This window comes from Spea bombifrons, chromosome 4 (assembly GCF_027358695.1).
Source record: "Spea bombifrons isolate aSpeBom1 chromosome 4, aSpeBom1.2.pri, whole genome shotgun sequence".
NCBI lineage: Eukaryota > Metazoa > Chordata > Amphibia > Anura > Pelobatidae > Spea > Spea bombifrons.
The window spans coordinates 26237471-26261823 of record NC_071090.1 but is presented as its reverse complement, the minus strand read 5'-3'; the positions used below and the strand labels follow the sequence as shown (position 1 = coordinate 26261823).

At 40.1% G+C, this 24353-nt stretch overlaps 1 protein-coding gene across 2 annotated transcripts in view; it reads left to right on the top strand.

Moving 5' to 3' along the window:
• LOC128491171 (organic cation/carnitine transporter 2-like) overlaps positions 1-24353 on the top strand; it is a 66590-nt gene that overhangs the window by 20522 nt on the left and 21715 nt on the right. For both annotated transcript variants that reach the window (XM_053463395.1, XM_053463394.1), the window contains exons 2-6: positions 2262-2365; positions 2695-2849; positions 4208-4379; positions 12422-12548; positions 14155-14255. In XM_053463395.1, coding sequence (XP_053319370.1) covers positions 2262-2365; positions 2695-2849; positions 4208-4379; positions 12422-12548; positions 14155-14255 — 659 coding nt within the window. The remainder of the gene's footprint in view (positions 1-2261; positions 2366-2694; positions 2850-4207; positions 4380-12421; positions 12549-14154; positions 14256-24353) is intronic.

Here is a 24353-nt window from a genome sequence, read left to right as displayed (position 1 = left end):
GCCCTACAGCAATCACATTCGCATACATGCTGAAACATGGCTAGCTGTCCCCTTGTGTGTTGATGCTGCAAGCACAGATAAAATGTATTTTATTTATTTTTAAACCATTATGTGGTAGATTTACCTTGATGTTTAGGGTCATTGTCCTGCATTACACAACTTCTGCCGAACTTTAGCTGGAGACATTCTTCTGTATGATGCCTTGATGAACTTGGGACTTTATTGTGTCTCTGAAGGGTTTTTTTTTTTTTTTTTTTTTTTACCTCATTGTGCCCTTGGAGTCATCTTGGCTGGGTGCCCACTTCTGTGGAAAGTGGCCACAGTAATAAATAGACTCCGGTTATAAACAAGTTGTCTACCTGTGGACTGATGAATATGTAAACATTGACATTTATTTTGTAACCCTTTCCAGGTTTATGCAAATCAACATTTTTTGATTGAAACGTCTTCTGAGATTTCTTTTTGTGAGGCATGCTTTACATCAGCAGGTGCTTCTTGTTAATGACAAACTCAAAATGTACATCCAAAGTAGCTCTAAAATACACCTAGGAATTAGCGATTGTTATGCCCTTTAACAAGAAGGGCTGTAGGGAGGAGTCTGGCAACTACAGGTCTGTGAGTCTTAACATCAGTACTGGGGAAATTAATGGAAACTCTTAACCCCTTAAGGACCAGGCTGTTTTTTACTTTTTGTACCCTTTGGGACCACAGCTGTTTTAACACTTTTACGGTGCTCGTGTTTAGATGTATTTTTCTCCTCGCCCATCTAGTGTACCCACACATTTTATATATTGTTTTTTTCTGGGCCAGAAGGGCTTTCTTCAGATACCATTATTTTGATCACATCATCTAATTATGAAGAATTTTATTTGAAAAATCTTTTACTCCTCCAACAAAGCTAAAGCAAACACCTGCTAAACTGAGTTTAGAAATACCCAATGGTTTTTTTTTTTTGCTTTTTTTTCTGCAAGTTATTTGGCAATAAGTACAAGTAGCATTTTGCTATTTCAAAACCATTTTTCCCCAAATATGGTCATTCTATGCAATTTACCCCATCAAACCATATATTTTTGAAAACTAGACACCCTAAGGTATTTCAAATGCTAGTATTTTAACCCTTTCCACGCATGATATTCTACCACCAGCCTTTGCCCAAAGTTTGTGGTTGTAATTTTTTTTTTCTTTCCACACAAATTGTACTTCAGGTGTAAATCTATAGATCTAGGTGTACGTCACAATCAAACACCCCAATATGTGTTCAGCAACATCTCCTGAGTTTAGTGATAGATTTAAAAAAAAAAAATGTACTAATCACATTGTGATTAAAAAGCTGGGCTCCATTGACTTGCATGGTTGACTGCAGTACCTGTATTAAACCTGCAAGTGGAGCCAGAGTTCTCAAGGACCCTCTAGCAAACTTTCCTAACTTAATTTGTTTTTTTTTTTGTTTTTTTTAACCCCTTAAGGACAATGGGCGGTCCCAAAACCCATTGAAAATAAAGCAGTTTGAGCCCGTACATGTACAGGCTTTGTCATTAAGGGGTTAAAGGACGCGCCACCATCTTTTGAGTGTCAAAACTGCTCGCTGTGACGGCGTCCTGGGATGAGTGTCCGCTGTTACTGAATGCCTCACAATCGAGGCATTACAGCAAGACCGTTTTAGCAAAGAAAGTGATCGTCATTGGTCGTTACCTGACTGTGTCTGACGTGCCTGTGCCATCATTGGACGTTAAGGGGTTAAAGCATAGGATTGTTGAACATCTAAAGTCACATGGGTTTCAAGATCAAAAACATGGGTTTACTTCAGGGAGATCATGCCAAACTAATCTTATTGATTTTTATTTTTTTTGACTGGGTGACTAAAATAATTGATCAAGGTGGTGCAGTAGGCATTGCATATCTAGATTTCTGTAAGGCTTTTGACACTATCCCTCATAGAAGATATATCCATAAATTACAATCTTTAGATTTTAGATCCCAATATTGTTGAAAAGATTAGGCAGTAGACAAGTGACAGAAAACAGAGGGGGAGCTTTGGCAACTGGCATATAATGTGGAGGCCATATTTCCAGAACTATATAGATGAGAGGTACCTGCCACTGACATAGACAGACTAGGTTACCTTGCCACACCACCTGTCTACAGAATACAACTTAGTACTTTGTCATCTACAAAAACAATTTCTAAGAACATTGCAGGTAAATGAGTTGGTTTACAGTCTTACAAAGCTTGGTGCAATTATTTATCAATTTATTTTGCAGTGGGATATAGTCTGTGAAAATGACTGGAAGGGGCCATTGACTACATCTTTGTTTTTTGCTGGTGTTCTCATTGGATCATTTATTTCTGGCCAACTGTCAGACAGGTAATATCACTAAATTACAAGGTGCAAAACAAGTTCTGTGTTAAAAGAACAATGTGAAGGGATTATGTATACTGGTTTGTGTGGAATTCTCATTGAAATTCTCTTTTTTTTTTTTTTTCACGTTAGCTTTATTAATAAACTAAATAAACCTACCTACACCAAAACCATTTTCTGAATATTTTTAAAGCTTTTAGGCTTTGTGCTGTGCAGCATACAATAGACACTAGACAGTAAGTACTCTTGAGCTGAGGTCTTGTATAGTGGGCAAAGTTAAGTATGGCATTTAATACAACTATCATTTTGTTTTTTGTTTTTTTTTGTGTTTTCAGTTTCGGCAGGAAGAAAGTCCTATTTGCTACCATGGCAGTACAAACTGGCTTTAGCATTGTCCAAGTCTTCTCAACAAGCTGGGAGATGTTTGCCATTCTGTTCTTTATTGTTGGTATGGGACAGATTTCCAATTATGTGGCTGCATTCATATTAGGTATGAGCTTCTCATTCTTGGTTCTGTTTCTTGACAAGTAAAAACATTGAATGGACTGAGGAATAAGCACTTTAAGGCCAGGGGCTGATACATTACAGCATGTGGCTGTCATGTATCATAGCTGCATGCTGCTCTCTTTTGTGAGAAGGCAGGCAACCACCCACTAAATTGTGTAGATGCCCTTGGTCTGCAGTAGTCTTAAATTACAGATGATCAATTAGATTCTATGTTTTCAGTTAAGCTTTTCCTATTCTGAATGTGTATCTCTTGCGTTCATTTACAATCTTTTAAAGGTCAGTGGATGGAGTGTGTGTGTGTGGGGGGGTGGCGGGTTACACGCGTCAATGGACAGACTGACTATGCCAAACATTGTCAAAGGCTGGTGGTAAAATTTGTGCATGGAAAGAGTTAAAATACTAGTATTTGAAATGCCCTAGTTGTCTAGTTTTCAAAAAAATATATGGGGTTAATAGAATAGGCCGGGTTTCAAGATGTCCGAAATAACACATGGGGACAGGATGTCAATTTCGAATTGAAAAATGCACGTTTCCCTTATGTTGCCTTTTGGCTCCCAAACAACTCAACAAAGCTGTGCATGGGTGGTATCACCGTACTCAAGAGATGTTGCTGAAAACCAATTTAGATGTTTGACATATACCAGGAGCAGTAAATTGTGGGGGGACACAAAATTACTACCACAAAGGCATGGAAAGAGTTAAAATACTAGCATTTGAAATACCCTGGGCTGTTTTCAAAAATATATTGTTTGATGGGGTGCATTGAATTGGCCAGGTTCAAAAATCTCCTAAATAGGATACGGGGGCATACTTTTCAACATTAAAAAAAAAAAAAAAATCCAAGTTGAAAAACTGAACTGCGCATGTACGAGTATAACATTAATGTTTGGGCTGTAAGTAGCAACTGCTGTGAGTCACACTGAATGAAACATTATAAAACAAGGGATATTTTTCAGAGCATTTGCTCTAAAAAAAACACCCAAACCCCCCCCCCTTATTTTATAATCGATAATCGATTTCAACCAATAGATAATGAAATTCGTTGGCAACGATTTTCATTATTGATTATCGATTAGTTGTTGCAGCCCTACCAGTTTCCCACTGTGTTGATTATTGTTTGCTGTTGCCTTATCACATTTTAAACTGGTCAGATCAGTTTAACAAGATCTGCACAATCTTATGCACTAGATGCTTATGCATAGTATGCTATAACTGTGTCAGGCATGCTAAAACTAGCATTATTTCTGAGTAGTGGTCAACCCACTCCATACATATAGGGTCATCTGTTCTTGAAGCTGGTACCATGTCTTTATTTGGTTTACTTTTTCTCCCTTCTAACAGGATCGGAAATCCTTGGCAAGTCTGCACGTATCATCTTCTCTACATTAGGAACATGCATTTTTTTTGCTATCGGGTACATGCTGCTTCCTCTGTTTTCGTATTTTATTAGAGATTGGAGGACATTGCTTCTGGCTCTCACTGTGCCTGGCCTGTTTTGCATTCCACTTTGGTGGTGAGTCTGCTGGAGTTGACCAATTGCTCATAAATAAGTAAATTTAATATAAAAAAATTTAAAAAATACTTCTGTTGCTCTGTTAGACGATATGAACCTTCTATGATATGACCTTCCTGCAGTTGTGTTTGGACAGCTCCATCTTTAGGTCACAGGCTGTCTGTATGTATAAGTATGTATATATAACCCCTATTGCAAATCGGGTTTACTGTCAAAATTTTACAGACTTTCAGCCGTTGCAAAGAAAAAAAATCAAAATCAAACAAAAGCAACTGAAAGTGCAGCTGATAACTTCTCCAGTCTGTTATTCAACTCCTTCGTGACAAACCTCTTTAGAACTTCGTAGAGCACCTTTTTGCTTCTATGACCAGCTGCAAAAGGAGATGCATAGCCACCAGCTTCTGGTATCTTAGACAAATCCTCATGAGCAATGCCTTCCAGTTCGGTAATATTCTTGGGTTTGCGTGCGGCAACCTTCTTCAAATCCCACCAGAGTTTTTCTAAGGGGTTCAAGTTGGGTGACTGTGATGGCCACTGTAGAATCTTCTAGAACAAAGAACACTAGGGGGCGCTCGTGTATACCGGTTTCAAAAAGTAGATAAAGACAAAAAAAAAAGAATATAATTGTGTAATATTCAACACAGGTGCTATCGCTGTAAGTCTATACAATGCACTTACAGTGTTTACATGTGTTCAGGCTTCAAGAGACAATCCAGTCTTCCGGATGGGTGTATAATAAATATATGTAAAAAAGCAGAGAGACAGGTAGGGACACCAATGGTGTATTATCACGCAATGTTTGTAACACGCAAATACAGAAATGCACTTACACTTTAGGGGGGGTTTTTGAAACCCTTACACATCAAATGTCTTTCCTCTGCTCCTCTTGTGAAGACTTCAGATGGTCTGTATATGTGGAGCTGTGTCCAATGATGGAATCAGGCTACATCCACTATATAGTATAATTTAAAAACCTATTTATTTAAGGCTTACAAGCCAAAATAATAAAAGATTCACAATCATCCACCAAGGGATGCTTTAAAAGTATATAAAAAGTCCAAATAAAAGAATAAGAAGAGCTCTATAAAATCCTCGACGCGTTTCGCCAGTTCCGTGGCTTATGCCACAACAGAGATAAAAAAAAAAATATTCTTGATTCCGTAGTGGCAATCAGATTACTCCCTAGATCAATTTGCTAATACTACTCTCCCTGTAGTTGTTTTTCTAGTTTCAAGGGATGCACCGAAATGAAAATTGTGGACTGAAACCGAAAATTCAGGATTCACTTGGCCGAAACCAAAAATGACTTTTATTAACCCCTTCAATCCCAGGGGTTTTTGGTACCTCAAAGCCCAGAGCAATTTTGCCATTTTTGGGGTATGTCGGTTTAGCGATGATTCTCTTTTTTTCCTATGAATAGTGTATCCATGTAAACTATATATTGTTTTTTCAAGGAGAGATAGAGCTTTTGTTTGATACCATAGTTGGATGATTAGCTGAAAATTTAGAATGAGATATTTAGTAAAAACTAGCGAAGATTAGAAAAATAAACTAATTTGTTTTTACATTTTCCCTCTGAATCCTCACAAAATTAGGTAAAGTGATGGAAAATCCTCTCCAATTTTATTAATTCAGGTGTCCTGATCTCAGAAATACCTAATTATATAGATTTTCCAGACTTTCCCAGCACCAGGGAGCATACTATTAGGTGTACAATTTTGTATAATTTTTATGCCTATGGCTTAACGGGTTTGGGGGTTGTGAACGGGGACAGGAGGGTTATACTGGCTAGATGTTATGCTACGGCAATGGGATGTAAGGATTTTTTAAAGAATTTTTTTATTATCTTTTTTTATATATTTTTTTTATTTTTTTTTTTATTTTAATTTTTTTACATTTTTTTTGTATTTTTTATATTTTTTTTTGTTTACACAGAAATGGTTAGAGGTCCTCCTAGGGACCTCCTGAACATGCCAGTGATGTCACAATGACATCACAGCTCACATTATAATTTTTTTGGTATTATTTATATTATTATTTTAATGATTTTTTTAATATTATTTTTTAAATGAATTAACTTTTTTCCCAGCTTTTCTCTTACAGGACGGGAGGGGGAGTGAGAGAGATGGTCTCTCACTCCCCTCCCCGCGATCCCCCTCCACCGATCACACTGATTTCTATGTAGGTCTGTGAGGATCGTAGCGTCTCTGTGCCTCATCGGAGGGCAGGATATCCCCGCAGGGGACGCAGTGACGCAACCTGGAAGGGAATGCCCGATCGCGCGACCTGGATTCCACTCACTGTCAACCAGTGGGTGGGTGGGTGTGTGTGCGTGCGATGCGCACAGACAACTTCCATCTCTCCCCTCCACTTCTGCTCGGGCTTCTACGATGCAGCGCCATGATGTAGAAGCCCCCACAGAAGTGAAGGGACGTAACGGAGGCTGTCTGTGCGCATCGCGCAGACCCCCACCGGCTGACAGAGAATCGAGGTCTCCTGCAGAGGATCATCCTCTCTGTCAGCTGGTGGGAGTTTGCGCGATGCGCACAGACAGCCTTCGTTACTCCCCTTCACTTAGCTGAGGCTTCTATGAAGCTCCAGTGAAAGTGCCTGTCAGCAACGGAGGTTCACAAAACACCAGGGAGTCGGGTAGAGAGGCAGAGTGGTGTATGGGAGGTCATCCCCAAAAACCGCCCCCACATCGCCACAATAGAAAGCCCTACTTGTGCTGAAAAAACAATATATGATTTGTGTGGGTGCACTAATTTAGAATTTACAGCTGAAGAAAGACATAGCAAAAACAGCTCTGGTCCTTTAGCGCCACCTTAGTATCAAAATCCTGGTCCTGAAGGGGTTAATCATGCATACCTGCTCATAAACCCTCCCCCCACCCCCTAACCTGAACTGCAGATCTCTCACTCGCAGACGTATGCAGGGCCTGGCTGTCCGAGCAACTTATCTTGTCCCGTCCCCAGGGGAAGAAGGAAGGGAGCAGAGTCATGTGACATGCATTCACGTGACTTTGCTGAGTTCCTGCTTTTCCTGGCCGGTACCAGAGACGCTCGCCCAGGTAAGCAGCCTGGCTCCTGCGGACGATTACTTTTCAGACTTTTTTTTTTGACGATAATGCCCTTTTCGGCCGATTATATTTCGGCCACATATACCGTATTTGCTCGATTTATAAGACGAGGTTTTTTTCAGAGTTTTTTCAAAATACCCCTCGTCGTCTTCTAATCTATGAGACTAAGATCCAGATCCCCCGCACCGCTGCAGGGGACCTGGATCCTTCTGCCCCCCCCCCCCCCACACACACACTTACCGGTGCTTCCAATTTCCTGCTGTATACCGGGGCAGCAGGTTGACGTCCACGCGATCCGCGTAGACAACTTACGCTGCAGCCGGAGGGAGGTGTGGCTAGCAGCGGGGGTTGTCTGCGTCCATCGCGCAGACCTTCCCCGACTGTCAGAGATCAGAGTTCCCCGCACCGGTGCAGGAAATTGGAAGCACCGGTAAGTGGGTGGGGTGTTAAATGGGGGGGGGGGAGACAGAAGGAAGACTGCTGCCCCGGTATACAGCAGGAAATTGGAAGCCCCGGTAAGTGTGTGTGTGTGTGGGGGGGAGTGTTAAATGGGGGCATAGGACATTTCTGGAGGCAGAATGCTCTATGAAATGCCTTTTAACCCCCTGAACGCCACTCTGCCTCCTGAAATGCCTTATACCTCCCTATATGCCACTCTGCCCCATAATATGCCTTTTAACCCCCTAAATGCCAGAGTGGCGTATAGGGGTATAAGGCATTTCTGGAGGCAGAGTGGCACATAGGGGGTTAAGAGGCAATTCAGGGGCACAGTGGCATATAGAGGGTTAAAAGGCATATCATGGGCCACAGTGCCATATTGGAGTGGCAAGCCTGGGGGCAGATGTGTGTAACTGGGGGGCAGGTTGGAAAATACAAGGAAATAAAATCAAAAATATTTTTCTCAATCATAGCTTTTATTAAAAAATTTAATAGTTTACATGAATTAACATTTACTGGTAAAACTTTTTTCCTATAGGGTCTTCTTATATTCAGCCTTTTCCTTTTTTTCCTAAATTAATATTCAGATTTTGGGGGGTCGTCTTATAATCAGGGTCGTCTTATAATCGAGAAAATACGGTATATCGGGGCATCCCTACTAGTTTCTTCATAACTAAAATTCTCAGTTCCTTTAATTTTGTAGCCCACCTCTGCACTTTATCCAGCTCTATAACATCCTTCTTAAAAACGGTTTCCTAAAATTGCACTACATATTCAAGGTGAGGCCTCACCATTGCTTTTATAAAGAGGTAACTTTATATTTTCCTCTTATGATTTAATACTCTTTATGCATGCCAATACCTTACTGGCTTTTGCAACCGCTGACTGGCACTGCACTTTGTTGCTAGGTCTCTGGTCTTCAGTTATACCTAAGTCCTTCTCATTTTCTATTTTTCCCAATGCAATGCCCTTTAGAGTGTAAGTTGCATGCTTATTTTTGGTACCAAAGTGCATTGCCTTACATTTATGTAATTGAATCTCATCTGCCACTTTTTTGACCAGTCCCCTAGTTTATCCAAATCATTCTGAAGAGAAGCTACATCCTGGTCAGACTTTATAACCTTACCTAATTTTGTGCCATCAGCAAACAAAGACAAATGACTTCCGATATCTATTGCAAGATTATTAATATACAAGTTAAAGAGAATTGGACCCAAGACAGAACCCTGAGGCACCCAACTTACCACAGTTGTCCAGCTTGAGAATTTACCATTAACAACAACTCTTTAAACCCTGCCAATTTCTAATCCAAACAGGCATTTTCTCCAAGACCGACTTGTCCTAGCTTATACAATAACCGCTGATGTGGAACAGTGTCAAATGCTTTTGCAAAATCTAAGTTGACAACATCTACAGCAACACCCTGATCTATACAACATCAATAAAATCCAATTAACCCCTTCAGGATATATATATATCAGTGCAAATGGGGGGGGGGACTTCTAAACAAGATTTTTTTTGTTTAAATGTGGTATCCTGGGAGTTGCAGCCAGAAAAAGAAAAACTGCTCAACAAAAGTATATATTTTTTGAAAGATGACATCCCAAAGTGTATTACTTGGGGCATTTTAACACTTTTTATTTAACCATTTTAGTGCCAGTCTGTCATAAGCATTGCAGTAAAAAAAAATGTTTTTCCTGGGTACATAAAATGACTGAAACAACTTGGGGGTATTTCTAAATAAAAAGCACAAGTACAGGAATACCCCATATAAATGGGTAGGGCGTGTCTCTTTGGCACTGCGGGTTCAAAATTGGCAAACATGTGCGTTTCAGTTTTCAAACATGGAATTTTGACTGATCAGTTTGTTGGGTCCAGGTCTGATCTGAGACACATAGACATCCCATATTTCATTTTAACCCCCCTAAAGCTATATATTTATTTCCTAAACAGCTCAGGGAATCTAGGCCTGTCAAAATTCCATGTTTGAAAACTGAAACGCGCATGTTCCAATTTTGAACCCGCAGTGCCAAAGAGACATGCCCTACCCTATGTATATGGGGTATTCCTGTACTTGTGCCCCCACGATCACCACGATTGCGGCAACGTGGGTGATTTTTTTTTTTTTTTTTTTTTTTTAAGATGACGTACCTGGTACGTCCCGGTCTGAGAGTTAAATTGGTCTGACACGATCTGTTCTACACAAAACCATGCTGACTCCTACTGATGTAATTGTTGACAATATATTTCTGTATGCCATCTCTTGATAAACTCGCAAAAATTTCCCCACCACAGATATTAAGCTTACAGGTCTGTGGTTCCCTGGCTCAGATTTGGATCCTTTTTTAAAAATAGAAACCGCTTTGGCTTTACGCCAGTCCTTTTGAAAGAACTGGAAAGAATCTTTGAAAATCAAAAACAGTGGTCTGGCTATTTCTTGACTAACTTTATGTAGTATCCTTGGGTGTATCCCCTCTGGCCATGGAGCTTAGTCTAAATGTTTAAAAACTTTATCTTGAGTCAGCCATTCTCACAATTGATGTAAGGATTCTGTAGTGCTAAATTGCCAATCGGCAGGTAGTGACTCTATTTTGTTGTATACAGAGGATAAAAAGGCATTTAGTATTGCTGCCTTTTCCTGATCCTCACTAATTAACTTCTCCAGATTTCAAAACGCCTACCTTGTCACTCCTAAATTTCGTGGCATTAATGTACTTAAAAAAAACTTTTGGGATTTGTTTTGCTCTCCTTGGCTATCGCCTTTTCATTATTAAATGTAGCCAGTCTAATAGCCCATTTGCAAGCTCTGTTGGCATCTTTATACTTGATATATTATGCCATTGAACCATCTGACTTGTACAGTTTAAAAGGCAATTTCTTTTTTCGCATTACCTAGCACTTTTATTGATCCACGTTGGTTTTAGTTTCTTTCTTGTGGATTTACTTCCTAATGGTGCATGTTTTAGAAATATATTTTTGAAGTGTGAGTTTAAATATACCCCACTTGTCCTCTGTATCTCTTTGGACAAAGGGGCCATGGCTAATTTATTCTCTCCAAGCTTTTTCTTAACTAGTAAATTTTTTTTTTCTTTAAAAGCCGGTGATGCATGTAGACAACCTCCACTACTGCCCTCTACTTCGCTGGCTCTTCTATGATGGAGCACTGGTGTCACATGACCTTCCCGTGCTCAGTCATAGAAGGCGATTAGGATAGGGCTGCAACAACTAATCGATATAGTCGATAATAAAAATCGTAGCCAACGAATTTCATTATCTATTAACTGAAAAGATTTTATCGAATGTAAGATGAGGGTCTTTTAAGAGCAAATGCTCTGTAAAGAAAAAAAAAAACCACTCGTCTTACAATTCGACCTCAAATAGAGGTCTGATAATAAGATCCAGATCCCCGCAGCGCTGCAGGGGACCCGGATCCTTGTCTCTGACAGCCGGCGGGCGTCTGTGCGATGCACGCAGACATCCTCCGCCGCTGTCCTCCACTTCCGCCGGGGCTTCTATGATGGAGCACCAGCGTGACTTTCCGGTTAAGTCCCATAGAAATCGCGGTGGAAGTACCGACCAGCACAGTGGAGGTTGTCTGCGCGCATTGCGCAATGTTTACCGGCTGCCAGAGAGGAGGATCCGCTGCAGGGAACCTGGATGCTCCTGTTTGGCAGCCGGTGGGCGTCTGTGCCACTGCCGGCGCTTCCACTGGGGCCTCTATGATAGAGCACAGGCTTCACATGACCTTCCGGTGCTCAGTCATAGAAGCTCCGGCCAGCAGCAGAGATCGTCTATGTGCATTGGGCAGACCTTCACCATTACTAGACACCAAAGAATTTGGAGCACGGGGGGCACATCTTGGGGTTTAAGGCATATCTGGCAGTGTGGCAAGCCTGGGCTCAAATGTGCATAACTGTGGGCAGGTTGGGAAATAAAAACAAGAACATTTTTTTATTCCGCTGTTTGTTTTTAACATCCTGTTTGTTAAATTATTTTTAACAAAATTATCGGCCAACTAATTGATTATGAAAATAATCGTTAGTTGCAGCCCTAGATTAGAGAAATCCCGTTGTGATAAGGAGATAAATGTGTTGTGTGCAGAGAGTACATTGACACACACTATTGTAAATTTTACATTTTTATTCTGCTGTTTTTAACTGTTTGTTAAATTATTTTAAATAAAAAATTTTATTATCCGTTCAGTCGAAATCATTATAAGATGCATTTTCAATTCAATTTGGAGAAACCGCTTGAACCATTTGTCATGTTGAGCTTTTTCAGTTGCTTATGTTTGATTTGTTAATTGCAACCAGCTGAAAGTCTGTGAAATACACCTGATTTGCTATAGGAGTAGAATAATTTTGATTGTGTGTTTGTGTGTATATATAATTATTCCTTGAAACTTAACCCAAAGCCTAGTTTACTGCACTATATCTGATCACCTTCCACTATGGAATTTGGCTAATAGATCAATTTATGAGTTACTGAATTTGAATAATTGATGTCGTATTTGTTGTGGTTGTAGGATTATCCCAGAATCTCCGCCATGGCTCATCTCCCAGGGAAGATTAGAGGAGGCAGAGGAAATTATACGGCAGGCAGCAAAAAGAAACAGTGTTTCACCCCCAGCTGTTATATTTAAAACTGGCGAGGTATGTATGATCATACATGTCTTCCTATGAAAAGGTGCTCATTTTTAGAAAAAGAGTGTGCACCTATATACAGTGAAGGAAAAAATGTGATCCCCCTGCTGATTTTGTATGTTTGCTCACTGACAAAGACATGATCGGTCCATACTTTTAATGGTAGGTTTATTTGAACCTACCATTGAACGCATTTCAAATAAGTTATAAATTGATTTGCATTTTGCATAAGGATTTTACTCCTTTGCAAAACATGACTTGGTCCTTAGTGGCAAAACCCTTGTTGGCAATCACAGTGGTCAGACGTTTCTTGTAGTTGGCCACCAGGTTTGCACACATCTCAGGAGGCATTTTGTCCCACTCCACTTTGCATATCCTCTTCAAGTCATTAACGACAATACATTTTGGGACAATGACAATGGCTCTTTTAACATTTTCAACACACATTTTCCACACATATTATATATTGTTTTTCCAGGACAAACAGGGCTTTCTTTAGATACCATTATTTTCATCATATATAATTTACTATTAAAAAAATGATAAAATATGGTGATTTTTTTTTTTTGTTGTTGTTAAATTACCTTTTCTCACTTTTTTTTTTTTTTTTTTTTTTTTTACAACAAAATCTTTCTCATCTGCAAAGACTAATGAAAAAACATGCTAAATAGATTCTATTATTTGTCCTGAGTTTAGAAATACCCAATGTTTTTATGTTTTTTTTTTTGCTTTTTCTGCATGTTATGGGGCAATAAGTACCTGTAGCGTTTTGCTATTTCAAAACCATTTTCCCCAAAGCTGGTCATTCTGCCCCGTGTGCTATTTCAAGTATCTTTGAAACCGGCCAATGCAATTTACCCCATCAAACCATATTTTTAAAAACTAGACACCCCAAGGTATTTAAAATGCTGATATTTTAACCCTTTCCATGCACTAATTATGCAACCACATTTTGTCAAACTTTATGGTAGTAAACATTTTTTGTATTTTTTCCCCACACACGTTGTACTCCAGGTATAAATTTACTGCTCTTGCTATATGTCCCTGTCAAACACCCCAATATGTGTTCAGCAACATCTCTTGAGCGCACACATGCATGGGTTTGTTGGGTTACTTGGGAGGTAAAAGGCCACCTTTGTAAGGTGTGTATTTTTTTGCCATTTAGACATCTGGTCAGTCTGTGCCCACTTCCCATGTTTGGAACATCTTTGAAGCCGGCCAATTCAGTTTACCCCATCAAATCCTACACTTTTTAAAACTAGGCACCCTATGGGCATTTATAATGCCAATATTTTAACTCTTTCCATGTGGGAATTTTTGTGTAGATATAGCGTGAATTAAAAAACAAAAATATATATATTATGCACATTTTTCTTTGGTGACAGTGGGGAATTAATTTGTTTCATTAATCTAACCACAAAAGAGATTTTGATAAAGGACGAGCTAGTCAATCTTAACCCAAGACAGAGTTTGGTAGGACTGGCACCATGTATTTATCCCCACTCATTTTCTTTTCTATGTATGTCCACTGATATTGAAAGAGTGAAGATGGTGATTACAGAATTCAGATGGTTTTTAGCTTGAACATTTTTATGATTGTCATGTCTCTCTACAGCTGGAAGATTATAAAAACTCCCAACGTAAACGCCACAGTTTCTTGGATCTTGTGAAGACCCAAAATGTTCTCATCATCACTTTACTAACTATATGTCTTTGGTAAGTTTAAACTCCCCTGCTGTATGGGGTGAAATAGTATAACCATTGCAAGTGCACATCAAAGGTTAAATGCATACAGAGATAACATGAGTCACACCAAATATCAATTTGTTTTACATTTGTTTTAATGTAACTTTGCATTCTGTTTAATTTATAAAAATAAATGAACATACATTTTTCAAACCTGCCTAAAACTTTTGCACCATACCGTACATCTAAGTCAAATACTAAATCTCATGAAAGTGATGCTTACGTTTTTAATAATGGCGAGTTTTCTTATAACAATTCAAGAAACATGACGGTAGTATTCCTAGTGGACAATAAAGTAATGCTGCCCTTAATGTACAATCCGAAGTGTCTTACATCCATCATCAGCCTTTGTACCTACCCAAAGGCATTTAAAAAAATGTGCTGAAATCTACAACAGTCCATACTGCATTGACTTGCAGAATTGGAAAAAAGCACCTTCCTAAATCCTATATTTTTGGTATTTTAGATACTGAGAAACAAAAAGCAAGTGCTATAGTTATTCTTAACATTTAAGGATGAAAAGAAATGCAATGAATCGGCTTAAGTCATCTGAGACAAATCATTTCATTTATTCTCGTCTGTCTGCATACTTTCAAAAAACGCTTTTCACACTGAGACTGATATATATAGCGTATTGGCTCGGATATAGGCCGCCCCCGTATATAGGCCGCACCCTAAAAGTTTGGTGCATTTTTAAAGAAAAATTTTTTTTCTTTAAAAAAGCACCAAACATGCTGCCACTGTCCCCCCCCCGAGAAATGCTGCCACTGTCCCCCCCCGTGATATGCTGCCACTGTCCTCCTCCTCCCCCCCCCGAGATATGCTGCCACTCTGGCCCCCCCCGACTTACCAGAGCAGACTCCCGGGTGTCTTGCGGGGGACATCTACGCAATACGCGAATACAAATTCCGGTGCCGGCGCTCAGCGGATGTGCCGGCACCCTAAGTTGTATACGCGTATTGCGTAGATGTCCCCCGCCGGCCCCGCAAGACACCCGGGAGTCTGCTCTGGTAAGTCTTGGGGGCAGAGGTAAAACGCATCGTGCAGACGGTCACCGGCTGCGGCGATGCGGGTAAACAACCTCCGCTGCCGGAGGCTGTTTACTCGCATCGCCGCAGCCGGTGACCGTCCGCACGATGCGCTTAGACAACCTCCCGTGCCGGTGAGCCCCCCCCCCGGAAAGTGCTGGCAGGGGAGGCTGTCTGAGAGTATCAGAGAGTAGGATTCAGGTCCCCTGCACTGCTGCGGGGGATCTGTATCCTAAACCTGCTGCCTGCCCAGTCCCAGGCGTCTGGCCCTAGACCCCGAATATATATATATATATATATATATATATATATATATATATATATATATATATATATATATATATATATATATATATATATATATATATATATATATATATATATATATATATATATATATATATATATATATATATATATATATATATATACTTAAAGTGAGGGAAAAAAGTGCGGCCTATATTCGAGCCAATACGGTATTTTTTATGTGAGCAGTGGCAGGAGGGTCAGTTGTCCGAGCCCCTCCAAAATTCCTTTAAAAAAAAAAAAAAAAAGTTGGAACCTGCCCACTCAGCTTACAAAGTCACATAAACATGACTTGATGTGACCCCACAGCAAAAGCATGACTGCTCACAGCAGCTAGAAACAAAGCTCCAGGAAGGTAAAGGGAGATGGAATGAGTCAGTTAGGTAGGGAGTGAATTCAGTACTTTATTTGCTTCTTCCCAATTTTTTATATTTTTGCATATTTGTCACACTTAAATGTTTTAGATCATCAAACTAACTGGCATAAAAAGACCCAGGTTGCTGCTAGAATAATGACCAATAAATACACAAAACAAATCAAGAATTCATCACATAACCAGCAAATACTATTCCAAAAAAACACACCCAAGTGTTGGGGATTCCGTCACACTATATGGCCATATATTGCTTAGCCCGCCACTACATCAAAGCAATGTATGGCCATATAGTGTGACGGAATCCTCAATAGTTTGCCAGTATGTGCAGAATTCTTGCTTTCTTTTGTAATTTTACTAGTAGTCAAAGATAAGCCAAGAAAACAAACAGCAGTTTTTCCATGATTTCATGTATAGAAGGAAAAAGCTATCCTATCCTAACTGTTTCTATGTGGAAAAAATAATTGCCCCCTTAGTTACTAAATCAACAAATTAACCAAATGTAGTTGATAATTGGGTTCAATTTCATTGACACACCCATGCACAATTACTGCTAGCCACTTTAGTACACTAAATTCAAAGAACAGTTAAGAAACAAAGCCATTATCCTCTATCAGTCTGGAAAGGGTTACATAATTTTCCAAGGCTTTGGGACTCCAGTGAACTGGTAAGGTCAGTGTTCATGATTCCGTAATTAGAAAGACACTGTGCAAAAAATGGCATCCGTGGGAGAGCTGCAAGGTGAAAACCGCCACTAACAAAAAAAAAAAAAAAAACACAAAGGCTTGTCTCGCGTTTGCCAATATCTTGATGACCCCTAAAGACTTTGTGTGTGTGTGAGAGAACTGATGTGTCAAAGGTGGAACTTTTTTTTGGAAGACATGGGTCCCGTTACATCTGACTTAAAGATAAGAGTATTCCACAATGAGAACGTAACATCAGTCAGTCATGTTGGTGGTTGTATGGTCTCGGGATTTCTTGGTTCCGGACGTGGGTGACTATCCATAATTGATGGAACATGAATCCTGCTCTCCATAAAGCAGCTCAAGTGCGGTTAGGTAAAGCAGCAGGACAATGAGCCATTCAGATAAACCAAATTAAGGTTCTGGAGTGGCCTGGTTGAACTCTTGACTTGCTTGAGATTGTATGGGATGACCTTTAACCCCTTAACGTCCATTGACGGGTCAGGCACATCATGGACAACTGTCACTTAACGACCTATGACGTGCCTGACGCGTCATTAAACAAGCTTAGAAAGTGATCAACGATCGCTTTCTTTGCTTTAGCGGTGTTGCTGTAATGCCTTGATGCCGAGGCATTCAGCAACACAGAGATCGGCATCATGGCCCATGTCTGGCCCCTCCCAGCGGACGCCCGTTTCAACAATCACCTCCTAAACTTAAATGGTGTTGCTGAAATGCCTCGCCCACGATATAGAGAAATTAAATAGGTGGGTAAGTGTTGGACCAAGGGGTGAACATATAGAGACTTTGTGAGGTGAGGTGTGATGGAATGGGGTCAAGGGGAAAGGTTGTTGGATGAGAGGAAGAAAGAAGAATGGCTATCTCTTCTTTGGTTGTAGGGGAAAAGGCAGTTAGTATGGGAGGAGTGGAGAGAGTGGTGATGGGTGGTGTAGGAGGGGGTTGTAAAGAAGAGAGGTCTTTTCTAATAGTCTCGATTTTCTCTTTGAATTGGGTAGCAAGATCTTGGGCAGTGAGAGAGGGAGTATAAGGCATTTCTGGGGCAGAGTGACAAGCCTGGGAGCAGATGTGCAAGTTGGAAAATAAAAGGAAATTAAAACAAAATATCTTTCTCAATCATAGCTTTTATAAAAAAAAAATAGTTTCCATAGTTTACATGAATTAACATTTACTGGTAAAACTTTTTTCCTATAGGGTAATCTTATAATCAGGCTTTTTCTTTTTTTTTTTTTTTTCCTAAACTAATATTCAGATCTTATAATCGAGCAAATACGGTGTGTGTGTGTGTGTCAAATCAAACTGGCCGGCTTCAAGGATGAAGTATGGGACATGGACACAAACCCAAACACAAAAATGTCCAAGTGCCAAAAAATGCGCACCTCACAAAGGTGGCCGTTTTTCTCCCAAATAACCCAACAAACCCATGCATGGGGGGGGGGGGTGTTGCTGTACTCAGGAGATGTTACTGAACACGTATTGGGGTGTTTGACAGTGTTTGGATAAGGCTGATGGTAGAATTGGTGCATGGAAAGGGTTGAAATACCAGTATTTGAAATACCCCGGGGTGTTTAGTTTTCAAAAATATATGGTTTGATGGGGTAAATTGCATTGGCCGGCTTCAAAGATACCTGAAATAGCACATGAGGCAGAATGACCAGATTTCAGGAAAAATGGGTTTGAAATAGCAAAACGCTACTTGTAATTATTGCTCAATAACTTGCAGAAAAAAACATAACATTGGGTGTTTCTAAACTCAGGACAAATAGTAGAATCTATTTAGCAGGTTTTTTCATTAGTTTTTGCAGATGAGTAAAAGATTTTTCAGATAAGTGTGAAAGTCAACAACAAAAAATCACCATTTTATCATTTTCTTATAGTAAATTAGATGATATGATAAAATAATGGTATCTAAAGAAAGCCCTGCTTGTCCTGAAAAAAAAAACAATATATGTGTGTGGGTGCGCAAAATGAGAGGAGAAAACGGCTAAACAGCAAAACTGAAAAATGTTAAGCCTGTGTCCCAAAGTGTGCTAAGAGTAAGAAGCAGTCTTGTCATTAAGGGGTTAAGAGGAGGATGGTGCTTGACATCATTGTTCTTTCTCTGGTAACCTGCAAGGAAATATGTACTGTTGTCATTGCTTTTGCGCAAAATGAGATTCACAGGCAAGGAAATTGCTGCTGGTAAGATTGCACCTAAATCCACCGTTTATTGGCTCATCAAGAAATTCAAGGAGAGAGGTTCAATTGTTGTGAAAAATGCATCAGGGTGCCCAAAAAAAGTCCAGTAAGAGCCAGGACTGTCTCCCAAAGTTGATACAGCTGCGTGATCGGGAATGGCAGATGTGAGTGCATCTCCACGCACAGTAAAACGCAAGTAATACGCAGACTTTTGCAGGATGGTCTGGTGTCAAGAAGGGCTGCAAAGAAGCCACTTCTCTCCAGGAACAATATCTGGGACAGACTGATATTCTGCAAAAGGTACAGGGATTAGATTTATGAGGACTGGGGTAAAGTCATTGTCAGTCTCCTTTCCGATTGGGGTATCCTGTAAAAAAAAAAAAAAAAAAAAAAAGATGAGCACTACCATCAGCCCTGTGTCATGTCAACAGTAAAGCATTCTGAGACCATTCATGTGTGGGGTTTCTTCTCCGCCAGGGAGTGGGCTCACTCACAATTTTTGCCACGAACACAGCCATGAATAGCATGATGCCGTACCTTGCCACAAGGCAAAAGTGATAACTAAGTAACTTGGAACAAAACATTGAAATGTTGGGTCCATGGCCAGGAAACTCCCTAGACCTTAATCCCATTAAGAACTTGTGCTCAATCCTCAAGAGGTGGATGGACCAACAAAACCCCACACATTCTGACAAAGTTCAATCATTAATTATGCAAGAATGGGCTACCATCGGTCCAAATGTGGCCCATAAATTAGACAGCATGCTAGGGAGGATTGCAGAGGTCTTGAAAATAAGAGGTCAACACTGCAAATATTGACTCTTTGCATAAGCTTAATGTAATTGTAAATAAAAGCCTTTGACACTTTTGAAATGTGTGTAATTACAGTGAAGGAAAAAAATATTTGATCCCCTAGGGATTTTGTGCGTTTGCCAACTGACAAAGACATGATCAGTCTATAATTTTAATGGTAGGTTTATTTGAACAGTGAGAGACAATAACAACAAAAAAAAAAATCCAGAATAACGCATTTCAAATAAGTTTTAAATTGATTAGCATTTTACTCTGTGAAATCGGTATTTGACCCCTTTGCAAAAAATGATTTAGAACTTGGTCGCAAAACCCTTGTTGGCAATTACAGTGGTCAGACATTTCTAGTAGTTGGCCACCAGGTTTGCACACATCTCAGGAGGGATTTAGTCCCACTCTCCTTTGTAGATCCTCTCCAAGTAAGGTTTCTAGGCTGACGTTTGCCAGCTAGAACCTTCAGCTCCCTCCACAGATTTTCTATGGCCACTCCAGCACCTTAATGTGCTTCTTCTTGAGCCACGCCTTTGTTGCCTTGGTCGTGTCTTTTGGCTCATTGTCATTCTGGAATACCCATCCACGACCCATTTTCAATGCCCTGGCTGAGGGAAGGAGGTTATCACCCTTTGATGCGGTGAAGTTGTCCTGTCCCCTTAGCAGGAATACATCCCCAAAGCATAGTGTTTCCACCTCCATGTGTACAGGGGGATCCCTCCTCCGATTGCTCCCCGGGTGTTGAGCAGACCGAAGTAGTAACATCCGCATTGGCCGATGTTACGGAACAGAATCTTCTTCCTTCTTATGCCGCGAGGGGGGGTATGCGCGCAACGATGGAACGCACGTCCCGGAGTAGCTCCCCTTTACTGAAACTATCCTATTTTGTCTACTTGGACTTATCACATCAGTTTTATTCTATAGCTAATGGAAATTTGGCAGCTCTTTTCTTTAGTGTGTTTGAGTTTTTCAACATGCTCCCACTTGATGGGCTTGGTCAGAGGCAGATAGCATTTATGTTTACTTACAAAGCAAAAAAAGTTCTCTAGTCGGGCCTCAGCTAGAGTATTGCGTACAGTACTGAAGACCCTTTTTCCAGAAAGATATTTAAATTTTGGCGAATATTCAGAATAGGGCTGCTAAAATGTTAACTAGTTTTGCAGAACAATTATCATTAAAGACTGAGGTATCTCGATTAGGGCTGCAACAACTAATCGATAAAATCGATAATAATCGATAATGAAATTCGTTGCCAACGAATTTCATTATCGATTAGTTGAATCGATTATTATCGATTATAAAATGAGGGTTTTTTCAGAGCAAACGCTCTGAAAAATACCCCTCATTATATAATAGTTTAGTCTGACTCACAGCAGCAGCTCCTACTTACCAGTCCCTCCCTGTAATCACTGTGACAACTGGCCCCGCCCCTTCCTTCTCCCAGAAGGCCAGAACCACATGGCTGTGACACTCATCTAACTGTAAGTATAAAATTAACATTTGGGCTACTGAAAGTCAGGGGAGGTGGGGGTTAATTTAGGGGCAGCTATGGTTAATGGGGTGTTTAGGGTTAATTTAGGGGAAGCTATGGTTAATGGGGTGTTTAGGGGCAGTTATGGTTAATAGGGTGTTTAGGGTTAATTTAGGAGCAGCTGTGGTTAATGGGGTGTTTGGGGTTAATTTGAGGCAGTTGTGTGTTTAGGGTTAATTTAGGGGCTGTTGTGGTTGACAGGGTCTTAAGCGTTAATTTAGGGGATGCTTTGGTTAATGGGGTGTTTAGGGTTAATTTAGGGTAGTTGTTTTGATGGGGTATTTAGAGTTAATTTAGGGGTAGTTATGGTTAATGGGGTGTTTAGGGTTAATATAATGATGAGGACTGATGGTTAATTTAATAAAGTTAACTTAAGGTGCAGTTAGAGATAAAGGGGGGCAGACTAAAGGGAATGTAAATCCTGGGGGCAGTGAAGATTAACCCAGTACTTATTTATAAAAGTATGGTGTCAGTGTGCTGTGAACAGGTCTGTGACTCTGAGGGGACTATGAGATATCTGGGGAGGACGGAGTGACATATCTGGGGGTATAAGGCATATACATTATAAAAGGCATATGTGGGGAGGGCAGTGTGGCATGTCTGGGGAGGACGGAGTGGTGTATCAGGGTGTATAAGGCATATCTGGGGCCACAGTGGCATATCTGGGGGTAGAGTGGAGTGGCATATGTGGGGAGGGCAGCGTGGCATGTCTGGGGAGGATGGAGTGGTGTATCAGGGGGTATAAGGCGTATCAGGCACAGTGGCATATGTGGGGGTGGAGTGGTATATGTGGGAGGCAGCGTGGAGTGGTATATGTGGGAGGCAGCGTGGAGTGGTATATGTGGAGTGGTATTTGTGGGAGGCAGCGTGAAATGGTATATGTGGGAGGCAGCGTGGAGTGGGATATGTGGGAGGCAGCGTGTAGTGGCATATGTGGGAGGCAGCGTGGAGTGGGATATGTGGGAGGCAGCGTGTAGTGGCATATGTGGGAGGCAGCGTGGAGTGGTATATGTGGGAGGCAGCGTGGAGTGGTATATGTGGGAGGCAGCGTGGAGTGGGATATGTGGGAGGCAGCGTGGAGTGGGATATGTGGGAGGCAGCGTGGCATGTCTGGGAGGCAGCGTGGCAAGCCTGGGCTCAAATGTGCATAAATTGGGGGGGCTGGTTGGGAAATAAAGACAAGAAATGCATTTTATCATAGTTTTTTTTATTCTGCTGTTTGTATTTAACATCATTTGTTTATTAAATTATTTTAAATAAATGAAAAATTTACATTCATTTTTTTTTATCCGATTAATCGATTAATCGACAAAATAATCGGCCAACTAATCGATTATGAAAATAATCGTTAGTTGCAGCCCTAATCTCGATATGTACTGCTTGGAGGAAAGGAGAGACAGCTGGAATATGATAAATCCCTTTAATTTAATTTTTTCTAACAAAAGGAATAAAAATAAAAAATGTGGATAGGCCTAAAGTTATCCTGAATCTAAGGCAAGATTAAGTACTGATTAATCTTTATTGGTTTCCTTATATCTTATATATAGGATGCATCTGATTCATCGGATTTAAATGCTGTAAAAGCCATTTTCTTATTTTTAATTTTCTGGGTAACTTCCCCACTAAGCCACATTGGTTTCAATTTGTTTCTTTTAAATGTATTACCTAGAGGTACATATTGAGAAGTGTACCTTGCTAATATTTATTTGAAAATACTCAATTTTCCCTCAGTGTTTTTATCCCTAAAGAGTTTATGCCAGTATACGTTCTAAAGCTGCCCTTATCTTATTGAAATTGGCCTTTTTAAAATTGTTTTAGTGTTTCCCATGGGCAATTTCTTATGTCCTATGTGTATGTAATTTGGGTGCTGGTCAGGTTCTATGTGGGCAATGTGGATGCTGTTTTTTTTTTTTTTTGGAGGGTTATTAAAGAAAGCACTATTATATGTTCAGTAAATGTTATTTAAACGTGTTTATTTTACTTAGAAGTTAATTTATTTTTTCAGATTTCTTGTTGTTTACAGTTGACATACAGTTTACAAATTGGTGCAATAAATATTCTTGCCAACATAATTTTGTAGATGTCTTTACATTTTGGAGGGGGGGAGGGGGTGGGGGTGCCACTTACAGGATCCGCCCCGGGTGCCAAATACTCTAGGTACGCCCCTGCTTCTCATTTATGATTGAGACATAGAAAGTGACGGCAGATTAGAACCATTAGGCCCATCCAGTCTGCCCAACCTCTGAGTACTTTCCTTAGTACCTGCCCTTATCCTAAATCTAGTTTGGCCTTATGCCTATCCCTTGCTTGCTTAAATGTCTTTACTGTATTAACATCTACCACTTACCTTTAAACCTTTGTCCCTCTAGCTTAAGACTATATCCTCTTGTGGTGGTATCTCTCCTTTTTTAAATAAACTCTTCCTTTATCGTGTTGATTCCCTGTAAGTATTTAAATGTTTCTATCGTATGCACCCCTGTCACGTTTTTCTTCCAGGGTATATATGTGAAGATCCTTAAACCTTTCCTGGTAAATTTTATCCCGTAATCCATGAACCATTTTAGTAGCCATTCTCTGAACTTTCTCCAACATATCTATATCCTTCTGGAGATACAGTACTGTACACAATACTCCAAGTGAGGTCTCACCAGTGCTCTGTCAAAAAACATGCCCTACCTATACATGTGGGGTATTCTGGATGTACTGGATACATAGGATTATTTAGCTCGTTTGTAACATGAGAGTTTAGGGCAGCATAGGGTTAAGTTTCTCTGGCATATCACGGGTGTGAGGTAGCTCAAGGTAAGGCAGGTGTGTTCAGTGCCGCTTATTGTCCTCTGTCATATTAGCACATAGGCATTCCAGAATTAAATATATAATTTTTATATAACATTAACTTTACGTGTCAATGATGTCACTAGCAAAAGCAAATAGTTTTTGTACCCTTTGTGACTGAGGCTGATAAACATGAGCATCGCAAAAATGTTATCTGTAATTTTTTTCTCTCACTTAATGTACCCACACAAGTTATGTATTTTTTTCCGGGCAACAGGGGCTTAAGGTTAACCTTTATTTTGATCATAGAGTTTAACTTTTTTTTTTCTTTTTGCAAGTTATATGTCAATGATTTCAAAACATTTTAAGAATCTT